Source organism: Podarcis muralis, chromosome 9 (assembly GCF_964188315.1).
Source record: "Podarcis muralis chromosome 9, rPodMur119.hap1.1, whole genome shotgun sequence".
Classification (NCBI taxonomy): Eukaryota; Metazoa; Chordata; class Lepidosauria; order Squamata; family Lacertidae; genus Podarcis; species Podarcis muralis.
In genome coordinates, this window is record NC_135663.1 from 79177661 (window position 1) to 79202317 (window position 24657).

The 24657-nt window shown below is 48.8% G+C and overlaps 2 protein-coding genes and 1 long non-coding RNA gene across 5 annotated transcripts in view; 2 read left to right on the plus strand and 1 right to left on the minus strand.

Moving 5' to 3' along the window:
• Positions 1-5496, plus strand: part of BOD1L1 (biorientation of chromosomes in cell division 1 like 1) — a 40208-nt gene extending 34712 nt beyond the window's left edge. For both annotated transcript variants that reach the window (XM_077934523.1, XM_028745308.2), the window contains 4 exons: positions 1240-1324; positions 1746-1944; positions 3950-4090; positions 4186-5496. In XM_077934523.1, the coding sequence (XP_077790649.1) occupies positions 1240-1324; positions 1746-1944; positions 3950-4090; positions 4186-4294 (534 nt within the window). In that variant the 3' untranslated portion in view covers positions 4295-5496. The remainder of the gene's footprint in view (positions 1-1239; positions 1325-1745; positions 1945-3949; positions 4091-4185) is intronic.
• A 1784-nt stretch (positions 5497-7280) lies between these two features.
• Positions 7281-15161, minus strand: LOC114604177 (uncharacterized). Of its 2 annotated transcripts, none has more exons than XR_003708245.2 (3): positions 14735-15161; positions 9044-9187; positions 7281-8705 (listed from the first exon to the last, which is right to left on the minus strand). It is a non-coding gene; the product is annotated as an uncharacterized LOC114604177 (long non-coding RNA). The 2 variants fall into 2 exon arrangements; XR_003708246.2 differs by having other exon boundaries at positions 9044-9191.
• A 2140-nt stretch (positions 15162-17301) lies between these two features.
• On the plus strand, positions 17302-24392 carry NKX3-2 (NK3 homeobox 2). The gene is made up of 2 exons (XM_028744050.2): positions 17302-18435; positions 23028-24392. Exons 1-2 carry the CDS (start codon positions 17910-17912, stop codon positions 23576-23578), a joined length of 1077 nt encoding a protein of 358 aa, XP_028599883.2. The 5' UTR covers positions 17302-17909; the 3' UTR covers positions 23579-24392.
• Positions 24393-24657: the final 265 nt, after the last annotated feature.

A 24657-nucleotide genomic window follows, 5' to 3' on the forward strand; every position in this document is an offset into this window, starting at 1 on the left:
CCCAGGTCCATCGTTTCCAGGTTTCTGTCTTCCAGCATAATGAAGCAATATGCCTCTGGGTGCTTATGAGTAGGGCATAAAAGGAAGGCATCCTCCATCCTCAGCATTTTTCAATCCTAGATACATTGCTTCTGAATGTAAAGGCTCAAATTAAGTTACTGGCAATATCAGTGCTCACACTGATACCTGAAAAAATATAGATGAGCAAATGGAGTCTTGGTTCCTTGGAGATCAGGAGACAACATTTCTGTTACCTTGCTCCTAGAAAATCTTGCTCGTTCCTAGGTTTTGCAATACAGTGGCACCTTGGTTCTCAAATCCATTCCGGAAGTCCGTTCCAAAACCAAGACGAGCTTTCCCATATAAAGTAAAGCAAAATGGATTAATCTGTTCCAGACTTTTAAAACAACCCCTAAAACAGCAATTTAACATGAATCTTACTATCTTAACGAGACCATTGATCCATAAAATGAAAGCAATAATCAATGTACTGTACTATAAAATAAATAAGACAGTATTGTAGATGATAAAAATTTAAATTACAATTTTTTCTTACCTGCACTGATGATAGTCATTGTTTGGATGGGGGGGGGGAGGCTTTTATTCATTTCCACAGTCACACAATCAATCAGTAGCTGAACTGGGTTCCACACAGTCACAAAAACAAATTAACCAAAAAAGCCTCAAAAACCAAAACTCAAAATAAATAGCAAAAACAAAAGCACCAAATTTAATCCATTCCGGAAGTGTGTTTGACTTGTGAAATGTTTGAAAACCAAGGCACAGCTTCTGATTGGTGCAGGCACCCCAGAAACAATAGCCGACAGCCGCATTAGATGTTTGGCTTCCAAAAAACGTTTGCAAACCAGAACGCTTACTTCCGGGTTTTTGGCGTTTGGGAACCAAGGCGTTTGAGTACCAAGGTACCACTGTATGCCTTACTTTACACCTGATCATGGGTAGCAGTCATTCAGCAGTTTGTCATCTATGAGCTTTTCTAATTCTTAAAAAAAAAACAAATTATAAATCCGCATCTTGTTGCATGTTTCCCCTAAGTGACGTGTGTATTTTGTGAACAAGTACATAAATAGAGTGTGCTGCAATATGTTCCTCACCTCTCCGTACTGTCAATAAATTTATAAGCCCTCTTATGAGTTCCCCTTGTCTTTTTTTTCTCATCCAGAAGCCCTGTATGCTTTCAATTTCTTTACTGTTTCCCCCTTTACTTCCAACTATTAGGAAGCTAAAGAAGGGGAGGCAGAGGTGGCTGTGCGTCGAAGGGGAAGGAAGCCCAAACGACCTCTAATTCCACCAGAGGAAACAGGTATAACATGGAGGTTCTGCTTCTCTTAACTTTTTCTATTGTATAAGGTGCATGTTAGCTTATACAAATATCAGTTTTATTATCCTTTATTCATCGAGGGGAAAATCATTGGGTTATGGCTAAAGTAAATATTATGGGGAAATGTGCAAATTGCTGTAATCTCATGTCAGGGTTGGTACATCCCAGCTGCTTGCATACAACCTCTTGGGTTTTCTATGAATTCTGGCTGTGAACTAAAGAAGTAAACTATTGTAAATGTTTTTGGAGAGATTTTAAACAAGTATGCATTAAAATGCTACGGAAATGGAAAATTACTTACCCCACTCACGGGGTCCATTTAGAATTCACCTTCTAAAGTAAGTATCCATATCCCTTCTGGAGGCTTGGGTGGAAATTTGAGTGTGTTTATAAAATTTTGTAGGGAAGGACACACTTGAGCCAGACAAAAAACGCCAGAAACTAACACTTGCTGTTGAAGAGGAGACAGAAGACAAAGAAGAAAAGGATGAAAACAAGGAGAGTGGCGATAACGGAGGGGAGGACAGTGACAACAGTGATGATGCTGACGAAATGCATTCAGGGGCCACAACACGGTCAGCCTCAAGATTGGAAGCACAAAGGTAACGCTGGCTCTGCAGAGACTTGGGCAGTGGGCTAGATGCGTCACCAAGCATGGAGGGGATGGAAGAAGTCCGGGGCGCCAGTGGATGAGCAGACACAACCTTGTACTTCTTTGAATCCTGGCCTCTGGCTCCAGTCATTAATGAATCCATCCCAAATCCAGTTCTGCCTCATCTTTCTGTATAAGAATATAATAAAGGCATCTTGTTTGTGATCCCTACCTACCAAAACCTTTGCTCAGCTGTTGCTTATGGAAAAGATGATGAGACTTTCTATATATTCCATATTTATACTTTTATTTTATTGCTAAATTACTCTAGCCAACCTACTTCTTCAGGAAGCAAATTTGTCTTACAACCTTCTCTCCCTTGGTGATCTCTTAGCATCTTGGGTGCATATATTTTTACAGTTAAGTGGTGTATAATTTTTTTGAAATAAATAAATGTATTCTAGACCCATGAAGGCTTCACGTCTAGCAATCCAAACTTCATTGCAGAAACTGACTCCCTGGGTAGGAGTCAGAGAGGTTTTGCCACATTATTAGTTTTTGACTAATAGTGTGTCTCTTTCCCCACCTCTCTGTCTCACTCACATGTGTGGATGCACACATTGGAGGAGACAGTAGCTAAGGGACCCAAGGGTCATCTAGTCCAACCCCCTGCAATGCGGGAATCTCTACCAAAGCATGCATAACAGATGGCCATCCAATCTCTGCTTAAAAACCTCCAGTGAATGAGAGCCCACCACCTCCCGAGAGAGTTCGTTCCACTTTTGAACAGTGCTCACCATCAGAAAGTTCTTCCTGCTGTTTAGTTAGAATCTCCTTTTCTTATAACTTGAAGCCATTTGTTTGGGGACCTACCCTCCAGAGCAGGAGAAAACACGCTTTGTTCCATCTTTTATGTGACAGCCCTTGATTAGAGGAGACTGAGAGGAGATATGATCGCCATCTTCAAATATATCAAGGCTAAACATACTCAGCTCCATCAACCGTTCCTCATAAGGCTTTATCAGCAGTTCCACATTAAAATCATTCCTACTCCACAGTAGGAATGGACCATGTTGTATAATAGGAAATGTATATAACAAAACTCTGATGGCAGTTCTGTTAGGTCAAAAGAAAAGGCCTGGAGATCACATCCTTTGCACCTGAAGGTCTCAGGCCCAGTCCCCAGCAGCTTCAAATAAAAGGATCTCTAGCAACAAGACTTACAACGTCACAATCGTCATTTTATTTGTATGCCCTCTTTCCATAGTCAAAACCATGCTCAAGGCAGCTTACAACATGAAAATATTTACAGTTACAAAAGGAGTCATAAACAAAAAACATCAAAAAGTACACAATAAAATCGAGCCATTTCCACATAAATCATCAGGTCTAAAAATAAAGATACTAAAAATAATATCAATAACAGCAACAGAAGCCCCCTAAACAATACCCCAGCCCAATAGTCTGTTCAGCAGTCTCAGCTTTTGCAGTCAGTCCGGGCCCTGCCTTCCCAGGCCAGGTGGGGAAAGGGCCAGCAAGGCAGGAATCCGGTCTTCCAGGACTTCTAGCCAAGATGGTCAGCTCAGCTCAGACCTGAGAGAGTCAGTGCCTGCACTGAGTTAAATGGACTAGTGGACGGAATCTGTTTAAGGCAGCTTCCTATGTTAGCATAAGGGACCAATTTAGAAGCATTTGGCTGTGCAAGCTCAACTCTGCCTGCCTACCACTTCCCCACTCCAAACCACCACCACCCCTGCTGTTTCTCCCTCTGCTAGGATTCAGGTCCTTGCTTGTGATCGAAACAGAGACTTAGCAGTGCGACTGGCACATTTAACTTCAGAAGGCAGAATACCTCAATCCCAACATGAGACTGCCGAGTACTGCTACTTGCTTTTGAATGGCCAGTGTAAGAGTGTCTCTGAAAGCATAGATTCATTTTTAAATTTTGTGCTACTTTATTATTTGCTAGGTAACCCGTCCTGTTTACATATGCTTATCTGTGCTCATTTTTTCAGAAAGCAGCCCAGCAAGCCCACAACACGAGCCGCCTCTAAAAATCAAAGCCCTGGTGCAGTTCCTCCTCCAAACCGTCGAAAGTTAGCAGGGAGAAAGCAGTCACCTGCCGTTGCAAAATCCAATAAATCTCCTGGGACACAGTAAGTATGGAAATGAAAGCCACTTCCAGCTTGTGAATATCTCTACGCCGTCTTCTCCAGAGTAATTTCACCGTGCTTTTTGGTTTGTTTTTCAGTTCAAGGTTACAGCCCACCAAGCGCAAAAGAGAAGCCAGTCCCTTGGTGTCGCCTAAGAAAAGTCAGCAGAGGGGCGATGAACCTGAGGCGAAGAAGTCCAAGCGATAGTTTTGCCCCATGCCAGACAAACGGGGAAGGGAAAACAAACAAACTCTCCTCTGCTTCTTTGTAAAACAAAGAGGCTTTGCATGTGCTTGTTTCCAAGGTATAACATGTTACCTATGTAACATATTTAAACAGCTTTATACACTATTTGTTTATGCAGAAGTCTATAAGCATTGCAAAAGTTTACTTTGAACCTCAAGTAGAGATGGTCGAGAGTGACTCGCTGATGCTTCCAATCTGCTCATCACCAGTGGCCTCTTAATGACACCCTTTGTACATAAGCCACATATTTTAAAGAAGAATGTATTTTACTGCGTATGAACTTAATCAAACAGCAAGGACTGTTCTGCGGCTGTTCTGATGTTATCTTACGTTGGTCATTTTAACTGGATTCTTAAATGTTGTGCAGCCATCATTAGCATTGTCTAGGACGCGGGAAGGGACTCCTTTTCAGTGAACTCAACAAATCTCTGATTAACTGGCAGAGTACTTTCCTGCATGTATTCAAGTCAAGTAGAATTAGTCTAAGGAGGAGACTTTACTTTCTTTCCTCACACTCGTGGCTTTCTGTATGGTAAAATTTTAAAAACTGCATTTACAGTGCTTAGTAAATGCACCCTATTCACTTGGAAATATATTATCATCTGTAAATTTTATCCCAGCGTCAAAGTAGTTAGAGTTCATTCAGATAGAACTAGACCCCTTCAGCTGAAACAGTGGAAACTGTCTCATTTTGAAGCTTCTAAATGTTTTTCTCTCAGTATTTCTCTTTTTCAATTGAAACACTGAAATTAAAGTATCACCTTCAGGATTTAAAGATCTTCACCATTTATCTCACACTTTATATACTAGTATTAAAAGAGAATGTAGCGCCTGGCCCTGCTGCCAGAATCATTAGTATACTTACATTTTACTCTCACAAGAACAAATCTTCAAGTTCGGTTTCATGTAAAGTTTTTGGTTTTTTTTTAATTATTATCAAAATTTGTCTCTTGCAAGGATGTGGTAAGTTGCCAAATAACCTGAGATTATTTTAAAATGTTCATATTCATGTTTTATAACCAAATTCAGCATTCTATGTTTTTTTAATTTGTTTTCTTTTTGTTTTGGGGACTTTTATTGTTGTAATGTGATTTTTTCTGTCAAATATTCTACTTTGTTTCTTACTGAATTTTTATATATAAATTATAAAACATTTCCCAAAACTAGAGTCCTGTATTTTTTTTTAAGTCGCTAGATTAACTTTTTCAGTGGGTAAGAAAATTTTGTTATGTTCAAAGGACACGATCCAAATGACATTTAACTCTCTTTAAAATTGGGAAATTGAGAAGCACAAGGTGTTCCCTCAGTTGAAATCACAGGAACTCAGTGGCACTTAGTGTTGGTTGGATTGTGCCCTTAATGTGTAGATTATTGTAAACTAAATGCACAAACAGCAGAGGAGAACAGAGAGCGTCATGGTCATGGGTTATTCGGCGCTGTTAATTACAAAAAATGGCAGATAAAGATGATTAGTGACATTATGGGGAGCTGCCACAAGTTTCATCCTCCGTCTCAGACTAAGACAGTCCTCCAGTTTTCAGCTTGGCCTTATCTATCACTCCCCTGCTAATCCTTTGATTGGTTCAGATGCTAGGAGATCCTCCACACACCAGTTTGGGGGAAGTAACATCTGACCCAGCATATTTCTGAGCACTGTTTCCTGGTGCCGACATATACATGCACATGCGAAGCAAGTACAAAGCCACAAAGTAACCTTGCCCCCAGTAAGACGGGGAGATAAGCACACCAGCTACCCAGGTGAGCTTCACTAAGTGAGCTTTACCATCTCTTGCCTACAGGCCTGCTGTTTCTTGTTCTTCTGCTGAAACTCTAAGTGCCTAAGTTGTTTGGCCTCCTAGAGATGACCTAGAGCTGCTGCATGCTCCTGTCTCTCAGGACGGGGCACTTGAATGCTGCATTGTATGGCAGGATTTGGGCTGGTTCTGATGCAAGCCAGCACAGAGACTTGGGGATGAGCAGTAAAGTTGATTCTTTATTCAAGGAAACAGAAAACAAGCAGAGAAACCTACAGGCAAGACTGACCCTGATAAAGCAGTTGCCAGAACTGACTATCTGTGCCTCTCCCTTCCCCCTAAGTCTCCTCCCCGGCCAGCTGTTTCCCCAGCAGTCTTGAGCTCCATTGGGGAGGAGGGCCCTGTGCTCTTTGCTCTGCTACATGCCCTGCCCTGTGTGTTCTTGGAGGAGAGGGAACAGCTGAGTCTGTCTAGCAATACAACTCTGTGGTCCTTAACCCCTTCATGCACTAATTAGCAGTCCTGCATAGTTATGTTTGACTGCAATCACCCACAAGGTTGGCCTTGCTCAGCTGTGCCTACTCAGGTTACTCAGTCCTTCATCAGAGCAGGGTTGAGGGTTGGAGGGGTTGGGAGTTGCTGTAGTCTGTAGGAAATGCATCTCTCTCCGGGCTTTCTGGCCACTTGAGTGGGCACCTAGCGTGTCTGTAACTGGTGCTGGGGAATATGAACAGATTAGAGATTCTGCTGGTTTACCTGTGACTTAAAGGCACACATACCTTTGTGGCTCTGGTGTGTTACAGTGAAGGAGAATGAAAAATAAAGCATTACCCAGCTTCTCCCCCCCCCCCCCAACGAGGGGGTAGTTTTTTGCTGTTATTGTGTTGCTTACTTACCTCAAAAAGGCACTTGAGTTGAATTTTTGGTAACATGTAAACAGGCAAAGTTCATTTTGGGGAATCCACCGCTGACAAACAATTGGGAGAAGAGGCAGGAGGGCCTTCCTGGCAGGAGCCATGGATAGCAGGAGTAGAGCCAGGTGAAACTCAGCACTCAGGGAAGTAACTGACTCCCAGGTCAGCCGCAACTGAGCGGGCCTTCAGACAGTTACTGACAGGGATGTGTTTCCGCCTCCAGTTTTGAACATTCCACAGAAGCAGCAACCAAGGCCTACTAGGAAATCACTTTAATGCATGAAGTTCAATTAATTGGCTAATCAGTTAAAAGGCGGATCAACTTAAAAAGAGATCAGCAGACTTACTTTGAAGTATCTTGACTTGGGTCCTCTATACCCCATGCACCTATCCTGGAGAGGAAACAGTTTAGCCAGAACCTGCCTCTCAACACCGTTGAGAAAATTAGTTGAAAGGACTGGTTATCCAAGCTCAGACATATGTATCGCATCACTTAAACAGTGCAGGCAATCTACATTTCCTTCTTTCTTTTTTTCAGTCCCAGGTGCCAGGAAGCAATTGAACACTACAGGGGAATGCCAGATCAATTAGGTTTTGAGTTTTATTGTGACTTGTCACACATGTGATGCAATAATTTCTCTCTAAATGTCAAAGCTCATTAATGTGAGTGAGGAAGAAGAAATACAGGAAAGGGGTAATGGTTAACAATCACATGCGTAATAGTCTGTCACCATTTTCAAGTCTAAAAAAAATAATTCTGGCTCAATGCCCCAAGAAAGCAGAAAGCTGGAAGATTTTCTTTTGAGACAATGATGTCTTTAAATATAAACACAAGTGCAGAATGCTTGAGTAACAGAATCCTTATTTAATTCAGTTCTCCCAGTAATGAGACTAAATTGGTTATTTGAATCTTTTTTTAAAAAAAGGGAAAAGGCTTGTTTGCTGGTGACAAAAATTATTCTGAGACATGAGCCCCACACACTCACCCATGGGTGATATAATATGAGTCCAGGCAAGGAAAGTAGGTTGTCCTGCTTTTATCACCCTGCTGGGGTGTGGAAACTGAGTGGAGTATGTTTTATGAAGAAACCCTACAAACAGAGTTTGGACTGCTTTTTTGAAATCAGAAGGTGATGTCTCTCCTCTGCAGCATGTCGCTTTTCTCTCTGACCAGTCTCTTTCCTCTTCCTCCTCCTCCTCCTCCCTGCCCCTCTTTCCCCTTCTTGGACTCTTCCCTCCGTCTGTCATTTCCCTCTGGAAAGCTCCCTTCTGCTGAGTCCCATATTTCATTCCCTGGCAGCCTCCACTGCCCTGCTACAGCCTCTCTTAGCTTCCTGCTAAGTTCTCCTCCCCAGTCCTCCACGGCTTTCCTGGGCCCTTGCCTGCTCTCTCCCTCCCTCCCTCCTCACCTCGGCCTTTCTGCATTCCCTCCCCTGGCAGCATGGCCAATGGCCACTGCCAACTAGAAGGGACAAAACTGTATGGACTCGTCTGACACAAAGCATGGTAGCTTCATATGAAAACACACTCAGAATATGAAGGCGTTGGAAACCACCACAATACAGATGATTCACCTCTGGGAGATGCATCTTTCTGACAATCATGATGTGTGCTCCACTTCTAATCCAAATGGCCATCTATAGGCAACTTCCTTTAATCAGATTTCAGTACAAACGGTTGAAGAGAATGGAAGGAGAGAGGGAGCTGAAAAAGAAGAGCGTTAAAGCGGAATTACAGGGCTGGCTGGCTGGAATATATTTCAGTATCCTAAGTGCCAGAACCCAATCTTTAGCTCCAGATATGAGGTTACAAAAATGTCTTTTATTTTGCTTCCCAGCAGCTGTGGCTTTAAGCTTTTAAAGATGACAAAACAGTTTTATCCAGCACAGTCAGCAAAATTCAGACATTTATTTCCCTGAGGTTGTAAACCTCTATAAAGAATGTTTGTATTTGAGTCCCCAGCTCTTAAATGAACATGGATCTTTTCCCTAAAAAAAATAAGGAAAATAAGAAGAGAAAGATTGAAATCCTGATATTCTAACCATTCAAAGACAGGGAACAATCCAGTATTTTCAAGTGCCATTAGTGTCAGTGGGAGAAAATGAAGGATTCTCTCTACGGCTTCTGCACGGTAAGAGCTCTGACTCTGGACAGCTGAGATCCATGGCTGATTCAGTCATTTCTGTCTTTCTTAAAATAAGGGATTTATGGGTGGTCAGTATTTAGATCAGTTGAGCCACAATGGAACCACCCTCGTCCTGTTTTAGGCAGATATTCCATCAGTTCTTCTTTGGACTGTCATATTACACACCAGCAGTCATTCTACTCTAGTAGGCTACCTGAGATGCTTGTTTTATAACCCACCCTTTAATGAATATTTCAGTCCCAGAGTGTTTCCCTTCCATCTGGACTGTTATAAGAAATGTAGCTGTAACTATGAAATGGGTGCTTTTTCTCTCCCTCCATCTCTTCTACCTTTTGTCTTGCATATTTCAGACTGTAAACCTGAAAGTAGAGACTTTTTAAATTGAGCCACTCTGTTTGCTTTTTCACCTGTAGAGTAGGGTAAAAATCATTTAAATTACAGCTTTCTGGGAGATGGCGTTCCTAGAAATTAATTTAACAACAAAACAAGCATTGATACTGTTCCCTTCACTAGCGTTACTGGGGATATTAGATGGGCCAAATGGAGGCAGATTGGATAGAGAATTGATTCTATATCTGTTGTTAGCTGCCAGGATGGTTCTATTAAGAAAAGTGAAATATTTAGAGGAGTTAAATAAGGATTTATGGTGCAGTCAAATCAGATCCATAGTGATTGCTGAAAAATTAAGGTATAGTAGAAGATGAACAAACAAATATTTATTGAATTATGGTATAAAAACGTTTGGTACATAGCAATTGCCAACAAAATAACTCACAACCTCTGAGTCATAAAGGAAAAGAACCCGTGGAACATTTTTATGCAATCTTTCGGGACTTTTATGTTTCAGGTCCCCTTACCCACACCAGCAAAGGACATTTAGACGTCCTGAGCTACAGGACATCTCAACTATCTGAATATGAATGAACAATATGGATTCCTCAAAATTGACTTTCCATCTTTGAATGTCAGGGTTTTTTTTCCTTTTGTAATTTATTATTGTTATATGTAAAATATAAATGATGGTATTCATTTTGGGGGGAAACAATGATAATGAATAAATATTCATTTTCATATATGTACCAATGATGTGTTCTTTATATAAATGAGGACAACAATGTTCAAATGCCTCCATTGAAATATGCCACTACTTGGAAACATTAGTTACTCTTCAGCTTCCATATTGTAAGGCCCAGAGGCCAACATCCTGATACTTAAAAATAAAACAAATCTTTATGGAGGACACCTACCAAACAGTACCTCCATCCTCCACTGGAGTCAGTTTAAATTTGTTGGTCCCTGTCCATCCAGTTAATGACTCCTGGCACCTGCTCAGAACACAGCCTTGATGGATTTATAAAGCGTTTCAATGGCAAGTGAGCTGACATGCAAGGGGCATTACCAGCACTGTGCTCAGCATTTTAGGAAGCAAGGAGCAGGTGTGCACCACACAATTTTGAACCTCATGTCAGCTGATGGGCAGATGAACATGGTTTGAACTGGGGTGAAATTGGACCCATTGATAAGCCTGCAGACCAAAGGTTCCAGACCCCTGACACAGATGTTAAAAAGCATGAAGGATAATGGATACAACTGAAGCGTGTAGAACATCATAGCACAGTGTTGAAAATCTCCAGCACCATATTCTGGAAGCAATCTGCCAGTTTAGAATGGAACCACTGAGCTATACAGCCTGTCCCATTCCCTCCAGGCAACCCACAAGGATTGCTACTATTTAACCTAGAGTCCCGGTCAGAGCAGATGTGATTTCTAGAAAAATGCTCAGCAAACAAGTCACAGCAGGCTACCAAGGGTTCTAGACCACACTCCAAGAACTCTAAATAGAGGAGACTTCTCGCTATCCAGGAAAGCTCTACTTGGCAGCACAGAGCCGACACAGGAGTGGTGGTGAAGTCTTTCTTTTTGGCTAACAGTTCCCAGAGCAGTAGCTGTCTTAGTCTGTTGCAGCAAAAACAACAAAAGATGTCATGGCACTTTAAATACCAATTTCATTATTTGCATCTTATAAAGTGTATGCTTGTCCACATAAACTGCCATAACAAAATGTGTTATTTTTAAAAAATGAATAAATCTGGCAGTCTTTGAGGTACCATAATTCTTTACTGGCATTCTTTTTTGCCGTTGTCATCATCATGAGAAGATTGGCCTTGCCTTCAAGGGGCTTTTGCCCATGTTCAGCCAGACTTGTATTGAGGTCTTCCCCACAACCAACCACAATCTACATTAAGCTGGATATTCAATTGTCCCCACAACTTCTTCATTGCAGCTCCTTGGAATACCAAAGAACTGAGCTTACTCTGGTCAGCAATAGAGAATGTGTAAGAAGGTTGTGTTGACGAATATGCAGTTGTATTTAAATCTAATTGATAAATTAACCTGTTTCAGGGCAGATGATTAAGCAACTGACATTGTCCAATCAGTCCAATAAGTTATTTAAAAATCCAACCAATAAGCGCACAATCCAGCTAAATTAAAGAACTTCTAAATCACATTGATTTCCTCAGGAGACTGAAGTTGTGACTCTTAATTGAGAGTAAGCATCACTGGGACAGACACTGATAGGATTCTGCTACTAAGCAGCCAGTTGAACGAAAAAGAACATTTAACTTTCCCAGTCCTTTATTAATAGCTAAAATGCTGTTGAAATAGAAATTATCAGCTGCAAGATAATATCCCATCTTAGTGGTGCAGCAATAAAACTGCTAGCATGTTTTGTAAAAGCTAAGGAGGGTCAAATTGCGTGGGGGGCCGTGTGTTGGGATTTCCGCATTGCAGAAGGTTGGACTAGATGACCCTTGGGGTCCTTTCAAACTCTACAGTTCTCTGATTCTAATATCCTTCGCCCCACTCCGCTTCGGAAGGCAGTGATAGCCATATGCCTCTAGGTGGCGCACAATATCTATTTGTGTCTAGGTATTGGGACGGGCTGTTTTCCCCCAAATACAAACTCATTGGGTCCTGAGTGTTTCGCCTGTCTGCTCGGATCTTCCCGAAACAAGTTGAGTTATATGCGCGGTTGATATTCCCCCTTGAGGCCGAGAAATACAGACCCTGCAAGTGTCCCTATTTTCCAGGGGCGTCCCTGATTTCCCGGTTTCTGATTTGATTCTGGAATGTCCCGCTTTTCCTTAGGACATCCCTATTTTCATTTGAGAAATGTTGGAGGGTGTGGAGTTATCCGACCCTGGAGCCGTCTGAAGGCAATCCTGTAAAGCGAAGTTTTTTAAATGTGTAATGTTTTGTTGTGTTTTCATATGTGTTGGAAGCTGCCCAGAGTGGCTGGGGCAACCCAGTAAGATGCGTAGTATAAATACTAAAATTATCATTCTGGAATGGGACGTCTCTATTTTCATGGGAGAAACGTTGGAGGGTATGGAAATATATGAGGATGGACATAGATCAAATGCTTCCTTACTTGCAATTCATGCGCTTCACATCCCACCTCAGCATGAGCATAGCCAGGATATTTGTTGGAGGTGGGCAGAACTTCAGTTAGCTATGTTTTATATTGACGGGGGGTTTGCAGCGACCCCTCCCTGCCTCCCCTTAGCTGCGCCCAGCCCTGCAGTTAGCGACCAGTGACCGGGAGGGGGGGGGAGACAGAGCTACCTTTTCACTCTACCTGCCGACTCAGATAGCAAGGACTATTTAACCCACGGTCTCATCCCTTTCAGCCCGGCCCTCATCCATGCCGGCACCGTACCTAAACCACCAGGTTACTGTGCCAGAAGAACCCTCCCGCTTTAGATCTTCACAAAAAAGGAGAGGGGGAAATCTGATAGGAGATTCCCCCTCTCCCTTCAAGTCTACCTTGTGCAGCTGGATCCTTCCTATGCACCTTTACACGGGAGTAAATCAGTCTGAAGTCAATGGGAGTCTCCAATGAAAAAAGCGCGCCTACGAGTCCTTAGATGCTCACGGCCACATGTCTCTCCTCCTCCCGTGCCAGGTGAGCATCCCTGGCTCAAAGAAAGGGTTGGAGGCGGACATCCAGGTCGGATCCAGCTTCCTCTTCCGTCCTCTAGCTATGAATTAGCATCCTGATAACAGCCCACTCCGAAGTCATGCTGGAGCAGCCAAATCCACAAGGTCAAAAACGGATACACCTCTGTGCGTCTCACGGGAAGTCAGACCACTGGTCCATTTAGTTCAGTATTGTCTACATACACCAGGTGTAGGGAACCCTTTGGGCCGCCTGACGTTGCTGGACTACAACTCCTATCATCTGTGACCATTGGCCATGCTTGCTGAGGCTGATGGGAGTTGGAGTCCGGCAACAAATGACTCGCCAAAGGTTCCCCGCACAAGTCTACACGAACTAGCAGCGGCTCTTTGGGGCTCCAGGAGTCTTCCCCAACCCTGGAGGTTGGATTTGGTGGGACCTGCTCTATCTATCGCTAAGCTGTGGAAGAAAGGCATCGCTGGAACCGCCTGCTCCTGTTCCCGGGAAGCGATTTCTCCTTGCATTTAGCGAGTGTGATTTTGGCATCAAAATTTTGGCCAAAACTAAAGCCTTGCGGATGGTGTTGGTTGCAAGGATAGAGCTGAGTAGGCGTTTAAGGTTGCAACGATGAACGCTTGCCAAGGAGGAAGGATTCTGGGTCACCAAACATTGGGAATCAGGAGTAGCCCTTGTTCTATTTGTTCTAGATCAGGCATCCCCAAACTCGGCCCTCCAGATGCTTTGGGACTACAATTCCCATCATCCCTGACCACTGGGCCTGTTAGCTAGGGATGATGGGAGTTGTAGTCCCAAAGCATCTGGAGGGCCGAGTTTGGGGGTGCCTGTTCTAGATGTTCTATTTGATGGACCCAGCCCTGGGATCACGTGTGTGAGGAAGGAAGGGCTAGAAATTTGTTTTTTTATATATATATATATATATATATATATATATATATATATATATATATATATATATACACCCCGTTTGATTGCTTAAAAGAAAAACCTCTTAAAGCGGTTTACAAAAACGAAGGAAATCCATCTTGTTGCATCTCTTACGGTTCTTTCGAGTACAGATGAGCGTCTTCCCCCGTTGAAATCAATGGGGATCCAAACGTGTTTGGCTCGCGTCTGGATTGCTTAAATTCTGGGCTGTCGTGGGCCCTCTCCACGGGGAAGGCCTTGATCTTCCTTCCCCCGCCCGACTTGGCTACTAAATGTGACCCGATCCGAGGCACATTTTCCCCGGGAGCAAGTCCCCGCGTGCCCAGTGCCACGAGGCTTGGGGAGAGGCCAGCTTCCTCTGCCGGATCTGCCCCGAAGCCCCCCACTCTTCCCCCTCGTTCTTAGGCTGCTGGCCCCAGGGAATGGCGGAGACGGGCGACGGGGCTGGTCATAAGAGAACATGACCTGTTGGAAGGCGGCCTGCTTCCCACAGCTTGGCCACGATCCAGGCGCCTCTGGGGAGCCCGCCGGCCGGACCCGAGAGCCCCGCAGCCCCTTCGCAGGGTTTTCCTCAGCGACTGGCCTCGGGACTCAAAGCCGGCCCCGTTTCCCTTTCACCAGGGCCCGAGTTCCGAGAGAGCGCTTCTTTTCTCCGGCCCTAAATCTCCCAGCATGATCTACCTTCACTGGGCGATCGAGGAGGATCCACTGGCGGCGACAGGAAGCTCCCCGCCCACCCACTCGCTCTGTACACCTCCGTCGCGCGCCTTTCCCACTAAACGAAACACCAAAAGAAGCCGCCTTCTCCTGTCAGGGCTGCGCCTCTCGGTCTCTGGGGAACCTTTTCCTGCCCTACAAGAGCCTTTCTGAGGCGACCATTCCCAGCGCGAGAGAGGAGAGAGCGAGCGGGGGCCTGAGGCGGCCTCCTGGCCGAGGTGTTTCCGTTCCCTTTCCTGAGGCGGGCGGGCCTCTTTCGGGGCCTGCGCCTCCTCACCTCAGAGACCCCTTCCCTGGTCAAGTCAAGGCCGGCTGAGGAGGGCGGGATGGCTCGGCCATCTCTTCCTCGCGGGTTTCAGTCGGGCCTTTGGGGCCAACTTCATGCCCATCCCCACCTGAGCGAAACACCCACCCACTTCTTCTGTGAAAAGCTTTGGCACCCTGCATGACTGGGTGCCCTCCTCAAACGGGGCCCGGGCCTTTGGGCGAGTTCCGAAGCCACCGAGGCCCACCGAGAGGCGGCGGGCAGAGGACGAGGAGAAGGAGCGGCCGCCCTGAACAGGCCACCCTTGCCGCGTCCACTCGCCTGCCAGCCAGGCTTCTCCTCGCGGCCTCCGGGGCTTCCGGCGACTCTCCCGCCTTCCCCGGCAGCCCGCGGCGACCTCCAAGCGACGGTTCGCTCTGCGGGGAAAGGGCGCGAAACCTGCTTGGTTAGGCTCCCCTCTTGTAATGCGCCCCGCCGACAAAATGGCGCCCCCGCCTCGCCCGGCAAGAAGGAGCGAGTGAAGCTGGGCCTCGGGCTCTGCTGCCCGCCTGGCGCTCGCCTGCCCTTTCCTCGGGGCTGGGCTGCCCGGGCCTCCTCACAAGGGCCGGACTCCTCGCTCCACGGGACCTTGGCCTCGCCCGGGGTCCTGCCCGGAGCTCCCTCTTGAGCGGGAAGGAAAAGGCGCTTGGCGCCTCGCCTCTTGGAGGCCTTTCGAGGGCTCAGGACAGGCCACGAGGCCCGAAGGACGGCTCTGGAGTGGATCGCCTAAGATCCAAGATGGACGCGGGGCAGGTGGAGCAGTTTGGTTTTACCCGCCCCTGGTTGGAGTTGCTCCTGTTTGTGCGTATTTACACCCCTTGCCCTGTTGGATAATGACCGCCTGCTCCCTGCCCTCCTTTCGATGGAGCCCCCCAATAGCATTTTTTTTTGCTGCTGCTGCTCGCACACACCAATGTCAAGCTGACCCCCAACTTTCCTTAGGCGTGCAGCATTTTGAAACACCACAAAAGTCGCATCCCCCATCCCTGTCGCCCCTACTTTTTGCATTCTCCACCCCCGGATTTTATCGATTGTGCCTTCTTCTTCCCCAGGGCCTCTTCCACCTCGAGTCTGTTTCCTGCACGTACACGCAGAGACCTCGCGAAAATGATTTTCCTTTGCAGATCTGTTTGCATGCAACAAGCGCCGGAGAAATGGTTGCACATTTTGGGAAATGTTGGGCAGCTGAAGCAAGCGAAACCAGCATTTCCCCCGGGACCAGATCACTTTATTTCAACGCCTGGCTTTCTCGTAACGTGTACTCGACACACTTGGAAAGTGCTCTGAGAGTCGTCAAGCTGCCCCGGGTTGCGAATGGGAAACAGAAGAGCTGCGTCTCCAGGGAGTGTAAAGACGGAAAACCATCGCCATACGTGCTACATTAAGAATTATTGTTTTTTAATTGGTTTACAAGCTCTTATTACGAAAGTTCAGGATCTGACTACTTTAGGGCACAATGTTGCCAGAGTCGAGCTCAAAGTTGCGTCCCGTTGGTTTCAGCGTGAGAAGTTGCTCTTAAGTTCCCCCATTGCAATCCGGATCACGCTCTAACTTTGTTGGCCTTTAAGGTACCGCAGGACTCTGGAGTTTTCATCGGTTTGCAGAAGACGCTTTCCATGCTTCCAGGAAGAAGGAAGAGCGAGATTTGTTCCTTCTCTATTGGCCTTGTCATGAATTATCAATAATCAAAGACTCTCTTTGATTACTAATGATGCGTCCAGTTAATCATCTCTATAGTAATTTTTTTCTTTCACTGTGCTAGCAGGGTCTTCAGATGCAACGAATGAATACCATGCTGGAAGGATCTAGCATCTAGCATCTATCGATGATGGGGGAAATAGTTGTCGCAAAACTGATTAAAAATAATTCACTGAAATTCATCTTTGATATAACATCATCGCCACGACAAAACTGACCTCATCTGATAAAATCGCCTAACAGGAAAACATTTGAAGGCCCATCATCTCAATATCGAAGCACCTAACTGCATATATCCGAGGTGGAATTACACAGAAATACATTAAATCAACCATTTGAAAACTACACAGGGAGAGAAAACGTTTGCAACCAAGAAAAAAAGTTGCACTCGACTGGAGGGGGAAATTAAACGGTTTCCATTAGTTTCTCCATGTTCGAGGCAGATCTCGCCCCCTCCCCACCCGCCCCCCGCGCGCGATTGGTTCGTTTTGCAAAAGACCTTTCCCTCGGCGGGGTTTGACAGCCGCGTCCCTTCGCCGTTTACTCAGAAGTATGTCTCACTGAAGTTCAGCGAGTACAGGATCGTGAGCACAGCGAGCTGCAGTTAATAGCGAAAGGCAGCGAAGCCAGCGCGCGGTAGCTCGGCTGGGAAAGGGTTAACGGCCAGCGCCGGTCCGGGACCCCCAACTCGCGCCCAGATCGCTTTGCCTGGAAAAAATTAACAACTTCTTCGGGCTGCCGCGAGAGCCAATCAGGCGGCTCCCGGGGCAGAGCCCTGCCCAATGGGAAAGGCCGGCCCGGGAGCTGTCACTCACCGGAGAGGAATGACAGCTGGGCTCGCCTGAAAAAGGCCGAGGAGGGGAGAGGAAAGAAGCAGAGGTGGAGGGGGAACGACGGGGAGGGCCTGCCGAGGGGGGACCGGAGCTGGAGGAGCCGCGCCGAGCGGGCGCGAGCGCCCCAGGCAGACCCGACGCCTGCCGCGCTCTTTATGGGAAGACTGCGCAGGACGCCCCGGGGCCCCGACGGCGCCGCCGCTGCTGCAGCCCGAGGAGAGGCGATGCGCTCGCCCAGCTGAAGGGAGGCTTCCCGCTGGAGAAGGCGCCCTAGGAGCGGGCGAGGGGCGGGGGCCGGAGACCGATGGCGGTGCGCAGCAGCAGCACCCCTGCCCCGACGCCCTTCTCCATCCAGGCGATCCTCAACAAAAAGGAAGAGCGGAGTGCGCGGGGCTTCCTGCAAGGCCGACTGCAGCCTCCGCCGCCCGCAGGGGGCGCCTCCGCCAGCCCCGACGTGGCGCCCGCCTGCTGCTGGAGGCTCTTCGGCGACGAAGCCGCGGCGCTGGCCGCAGCGCTGCAGCAGCACCAGCCTGCCTCCGCCTTGGCCCCCGCGGCTTCCAGGGCTCCCGGACTCGCCGTCTGGGACTCCGACTCGGTCCTGAGCGAGGAGCAAGAGGGCGACAAGGAGGAGGACGACGACGACGAAGAGGACGACGACGAGGACGGCAGCAAATCGCCCGCGGCCTCCCGGAGGCCACGAGAAGGGCAGTCCTCTGGTTCCGGCGCCCGATCGCTGTCGGAGGGCTCGGGCAGGGAGCCGCCGGGACAGGAGCTCCAGGAACGGTCCCCGGAGGGTCTCAGCGACACTGAGCTCTCAGCCCAAATCTCAGGTACGCAGAGATTACGCGGGAGTCCCAGGGTGGAGTTTGCGCTTTTGAAATCCGGATTAAAATGGCCAACCCATGGCGCTTTGCTCACAGGAGCTGATTCCCGGAAATGCCAGTTCCGCGGCACCTATTAAGCACGAATTGGAATTGCAGGGCAGGGGCGGGGGGGGGGGATGAGAATGCCCATCCTAAATCATCGCGTGTTAACACAGAGAAACACGCACCCTCCGTGTGCCAAAGGAACGAATCTGCCCCACTGATCTGGAGACGCCAGTTAGCCTGTTAGGGCCGCTTTAGGGTTCCACTTTGAGCGAGAAGATCCCTGCCCTAGGAAACATGCTGTAGGGGGAACGATCCAGCTACTATTTTAACGCTGCAGTCCTTTGCACACTTACACCTAGATCGAAGGCCCACTGCAGTGCACTTAGACTTGGTCCCGAACGCACGCGCGTAAGAGTGCGCTGTTCGTCCGAATGGGATGGAGAATTTAGCACTACTGACTGCGTCTCGCTCTCTCCTGCTGCTCATGGAGGACAAACTCGGGCCGAGGCCACAGAATTCTGGACCCTTCCAGCTTGAGGCCCAGGGAGTCATGTTTTTTACGGCTTTCTCCATAAAAAGCGCCGTGCATGTCCTCAATCGGCGCGTAGAAGGTTTTACTGTAGCTCTCGTCCCGAAGGCTTAAGTGTATTTTTCGAGCCTTTGTTTAAATAGTGCATCTCAACGTTACAAGAAGAGTCTATTGATGTTCAAAGCTACAACCCCCCTCCGCCCAAAAAAGAAATCTCTTTAAAAATATTAATTAAATGGGTCACGATCTTCAGGTCTCGCACCTTGCTACATTTTAAATGAAGCCTTTCAGCGCCTTGGTTATTCAAAGCTTAGGGCCCATGGAAAGCGAGTTGCTTTTAAAACACTGGAGCATAAAGTTGCAGCTTATTTATTTTCGTTTTTGCTTTGCCCGTGTCTCTTGCAGTCCTGCAAACACGCGCGCACACCAGCCTCGGAGTAATCTCCACTAAAATTACGGTTATGCGGACCTTTATAATCCCATCTTCCCGAACTCCATTCCCAACTTTATTACATAGAAATCTGTTTCTTTTTAATCCATAGTATTTCACTTAATTCGTCTACAGCACAACCCTAGGCAGAAATCCTATACAGAAATTGCTTCCGTTCAGTTCAGTGGGGTTAAGCGGGTACAGATAAGACTGCAGCATTAGGCTAGACAGTGAGTCCATCACCCGCCGTTACTCCCAGTCCCGGCTCGCCCCAATCTGTAGGCCCCGGAGCTGGAGGCAGGCTGCAGGCCCTCCGTCCCACAGAGCAACTGGCCTAGAGCCTCTTTCGCTTGAAAACGGCGACTCTCCTCGTTTCCTCAACCCCGAGGCGGCTCCTCTGGACGCAGACTTCGGGATGCGATCCAAAAGGATGCGAATTTGGTGGCAAAATCCGGGGCGGGGAGTCCCACTGCCTGGTACCCACTTACATGGCGACCCGGTTCCTCGCCCACGTGCCAGGGAGGGGCCGTGCTATAGGGCGCCTTGCCTGCGGGAAGAAGCAGCATCTTCGGGGCAGAGCCATTACCGAGAGCCGCACCCCACCCCCCAAAAAGAAGAAGTCAATTTGTTCCTTCCGGCCTGCTCCGGAAACCATGCAGAGGGCTGTTTTACTCCAGGGAGTTTCCCAGCCTTCAAGGGCGCTTGTTCGCCTGGTGGCCATTGCGGAAGAACCAAGGCTGGCAGGCCGGGCGAGGTCTGGGAGCAAAAGGACCCGCGGGAATGGACGTCCAGGAACGGAGGAGAAGCAAGTTTATTTCAGCCTCGAGGGCGGGAATAATAGCCCTAAAAACAAGAGCAGTAACCCCGCGATCCAGCCCAAGCTGCGGGCTTTCGAGCCTAGTCAGTTCTTAAACAGAGTTGCGCGCATACTTCAGACTTTTGCGCTTAACTTCGCTTAACTTCGCCGCCTTGCGTCTCGAATTTTTGTTTTCGTTTTTTTAATGTAAGCTTTGAGGTGCAGCTTTCACAAGGCAGGATCGTGCCTCTGAATGAGGATCCATTGCCACGGGAAGAAGGGTAGGTCACCCGCCGCCGTAGATTAGTGGGAGAGCAAGCAAGTGATCTTTATTTGCGGGGGGCAGCTAAAATCCCTTTTCAGTTGCACGGTTCCAGGATTTCCAGTCACGTGAGCCGGATTAAATTTCGTGTAAGGGATACTTTGGCCGGTCCGATCCACAACCTCATTAAGCCCTACGTAGTACTGAGCACGATTTTAAGATCAACGGAGCTCAAAATACTTCGGTTAATCCGTATTGAGACTCGCAAGGTCAAACAAAACAAGAATTCAGCTGCAGCCACTGAAACCGCTTGTGCCAGAGTATTTTGCTCTCTGTCTTGGGGACGAGCCCAAGAGTGCTGCTTACTCCCGTGTAAAACACAGACGCAGATCCTCCTAAATGCTTCTAGGCCCACCTCCGTTGCTTAGTTTTGGGTTTTCACGCCTGTGGCCGGATGTGGCGTGGTCTTGAGTGGGCTCGGCTCTCCGAAGCCTTTCCCTGCCTGGTTTGCCAACTGGGCTCGCCTGCCGGATCGCCGGGACTGGGGCTTCCCTCCTAACTCCGCAACAGTCCAGTTGCCGACTTTCATGCGTGGGTGAAAGAGAAAGTCTTTCTCCGCCCTGCGCTGAACTCGATGGGGGGGGTGACCTCTATTTGGCGCTATGCTGTAGGTGGAGCCCACCCACCCCAGCCCCGTTTTGAGTGCAGGGGCGGAGGACAGGTATCTCACTGAGACGGGAATCAGGTGCCCCCTGGGAGGGACGGGCGATTTTGGTTAGGTGCCCCTCCCCAAGATTCCCGAAGGAGGCCTTCCTCCTTGCCCCCCCCCCCCCCGCCTCCTGGCTTTGCAGGCTCGCGGTCGGACTGCAGGAGCCTCCATCCGAACTCCAGAGGCAGCACCAGATAAAACTATGGGCGCGGGGGGGGGGGGGCACAGAAGGGACAGAGTATATGTCTTGGTGTGAAGTTGCACCACATATGTTAGGATCTCAAAGAAAAATAACTGCCTATTAATGACAAGACTCCAGCAATTGGGCGGGGGGCGAGTTCTTTTGGGGGTAGGGGAGGCGGCAGGGATGCATAGCCTCTGCCCGCCAGTTCTGCCCCTTCAAACGACGTCGTGGGTCCCTATCCTGCCTGGTTCCGAGGTCTGCCTCCTTCCCGGATGACCCGGCCCAACTCCGTGTCAGTATTTATATCCCGCTTTTTGACGACAAAGCAAACGCGGCTTGCCAGTTTGTGGCGAAACAAATTTAAATGCCGTCGGAACAGTGAAAAAAGGCAATCCAGCATCGACGATAATGCGCTCGGCCAGAAAGCGTGTCTGAGGCGAAACAGTCTCCAGAGCCGGTTCCCAAAGCCCCTCTGCCCCTTCGAGGTCCTTGTTCGAGCCCCGTCTCTCTTCCGGCCTTCCTCCAGCCACTCTTCCGAGGGCCTCGTGACCGGCAGGCCGATCTCCTCCGGCACGTTCCCGTTGCCCTCGGTGGGAAGGGAAGAGCCCCAGGCCGGTCCCTCCAGGCTTCCCCCGAAGCGCCTGGTCTGGCGGTGCTCCGCTTAGATCCTTATATAGGCTTGTGTGGTCTCTCGAAATGCAACGGGGTATAATCCCAGGCCGAGTGAGTGAGTCTCGTATAGGGCGCTCGCCTTAGGCTCTTTTCCCAAATGAAACTGGGGCGGCTGAAGCCTGTTCCCTGAAAGCGGAAAGGGAGCCGTCCGGAGACCGCCGCCCGCCTGCGACAGCCTTGCGTCCAGGCGGGCTTGTTTCGAAGCCAGTCTCTCGGGGTCAAGGGACGCCAGCTGTTTGAAATGGCATTTCTCCCTCTATTTACTGGGGTGCTGACAACCGACTGTGGTTTACGACGGCCGGCGGCCTTTGATCCGAATCCTGTTTCTTTCAGAGTCAAGCGTAATGTGGGATCCGAGGTGGGAAGGGTGGCCGCGAACCACAAAACACAGTCCTGGGCGTTGGGGATTCCAGGCGCGCAATGTCGCGCCGTCGGGCTCCGTCGCTCGTCCTAAGCAGAGGTGCCAGCGAAGGAGCGAAGTGGAGGCTCACTTCGAGCTCACTTCGAATCAAACGGACTTTGGCTCTCCATGCTTTCTGAGTGTTTCTCAGAAGATCCTGCACTTCTGGCCAACTCTGGTTTCCAAACCCGTGTTACTATTGTGATTTACTCTCGAATGAGACTGGGTCACTGCGTGGGCATTTCAAAGGCACAAAGAAGACTGGGTTGAGATGTGCAAGTTAAAAATGTGTGCGTGTGTTTCTGCGTGACACACATACACGGGAAATTTGCTTTTCTCTGCCTCTCTCTGACAAACACCCCACCCCTTTGTGCCTCTCCAAATCCGAAACGTCGCCCCTGCGCGGGGTGCTGCCAATGGGTGCGAGCCTTTGAAAAGACGACCGTGGGATCCCCGCCGTGTGCGCTCCGGTTTGAGTCGGGTGTGGGTGGCGAGGGCATTTTGGGGGGTCCCCCAGCGCCCCGCCTCTTCTGATTCTGGATTGTTTGTTCCTCCACCCTGTTTCCCTCAGATCGCAGCCACCCTGACGACCTCGAGGAAGAGCAGAGCAACAGCAGAGGTGGCGGTAAGAGCTCCAAGGCCCTGTCGGAGGAAGACGAGGCGGCGGCGGCGGCAGCAGCTGGGTCCGGCTCGGCCCCGATGGCCGCTTCGACGGCAGCTCCGAAGCCGCGAAAGAAGCGCTCCCGGGCGGCGTTTTCCCACGCGCAAGTCTTCGAGCTGGAGCGACGCTTCAACCACCAGCGCTACCTGTCCGGGCCCGAGCGCGCCGACCTGGCCGCGTCGCTCAAGCTCACCGAGACGCAGGTGAAGATCTGGTTCCAGAACCGGCGCTACAAGACCAAGCGGCGCCAGCTGGCCGCGGATCTGCTGTCCTCGGCGCCGGCCGCCAAGAAAGTGGCTGTCAAGGTGCTAGTCCGCGATGACCAGAGGCAGTATCACCCGGGCGAGGTCCTCCGGCCGCCGCCCCTCCTCTCCCTCCAGCCATCCTACTATTACCCCTATTATTGCCTACCGGGCTGGGCTCTCTCCGCCTGCGCCGCGGCCGCCGGGGCCACGCAGTGACTCCCTGCCCTCGATCCAGGCTGGATTAAGAGCCGTGGCTTCGGACTAGGGCAAATGGACGAGACCGGGAGGGCGGGTGGGCAGGCGGGGGTCGGGGAGCAGGGGCAGGGGAGAACTGCACCCTGACCCGCTGTCTCTGAACCCCAAAGAACACCGTTATTTCATCTGCCCCTCCCCCGTGTCTGTTGGTCTTCCAGCGAAACTCCAGTGGGGGCTTCCCGACGGGGCTGGATGAATGTAAGGCAGCCTCCGCTCCACGCTTCTCTTTCTTCGAGGCGGCAAAAGGGTGAGGTTTTGCCCAACACTCACCCCAGAAGAGCGCAAATAAATCCAAACCTATTTTATGCCTCGGCGCAACCCCGCCGGAAGTTCTCCGGCGCGAACTGGCCCCCTTGGGCAACGGAGGAGCCGCCGCCTGTGAGTCCCCGCTGCCCATTCACTTCCATGGGCCTTGCGCTGGGTAACTTCCCGCTGGATCGCGCCCGGTTTCTTCGAGGCGATGATGGGGAGGATTTGGGAGAGTTGATATTTTAGCACTTTGCGGTTGTATTAAATTGTTGTTGTTATTATGATAATTATTTTTATATTCAATGTGAATATTTTAGTCGGGCCTGAGGGGGTGGGGTGGGAACTCTCTAAAGGGAGTTTCAATACTATTCAGTGTCTTCTCTGTCTCTTCGCTGTCTCAGTTTCCCAGCAAACCTCGCTGTCATTCTCTCTGGTGGACGCCTGCATATTTGTGAATATTTGTTTGTTAATCAGTTCCCCTGTACCTATTCTTTTTTTAATTTATAAAGTTCAGTTTAACTCCTGACTACAGTCTCCTTTTTCTACGGCTGGCCGTGATTCTCAGGCCCAGTTTAGTTGGACTTATCACCGAGTAAAATTAGTTAGAGGACCCTTTCCTGGGTGAATTCTGCTCGGTGCGATTCCTGTAAACGAAAAGTAACTTGACTTTATATGGGGGGTTAGCCCTGCTATGAATATAGTGGAATCTGTTTCCGAGTAAAAATGATAGTTTCCGGATTCACTTTCCTTGTCTCAGAAGCAAACGTGTTCGATTTTGGATCGCTAAGAAG

Coding starts and splice junctions, on each gene's coding strand:
- NKX3-2 (XM_028744050.2), top strand. CDS start 17,910: ATGGCGGTGCGCAGCAGCAGCACCCCTGCCCCGACGCCCTTCTCCATC. Junction 18,436..23,027: donor GCTCTCAGCCCAAATCTCAG/GTACGCAGAGAT, acceptor TGTTTCCCTCAG/ATCGCAGCCACCCTGACGAC.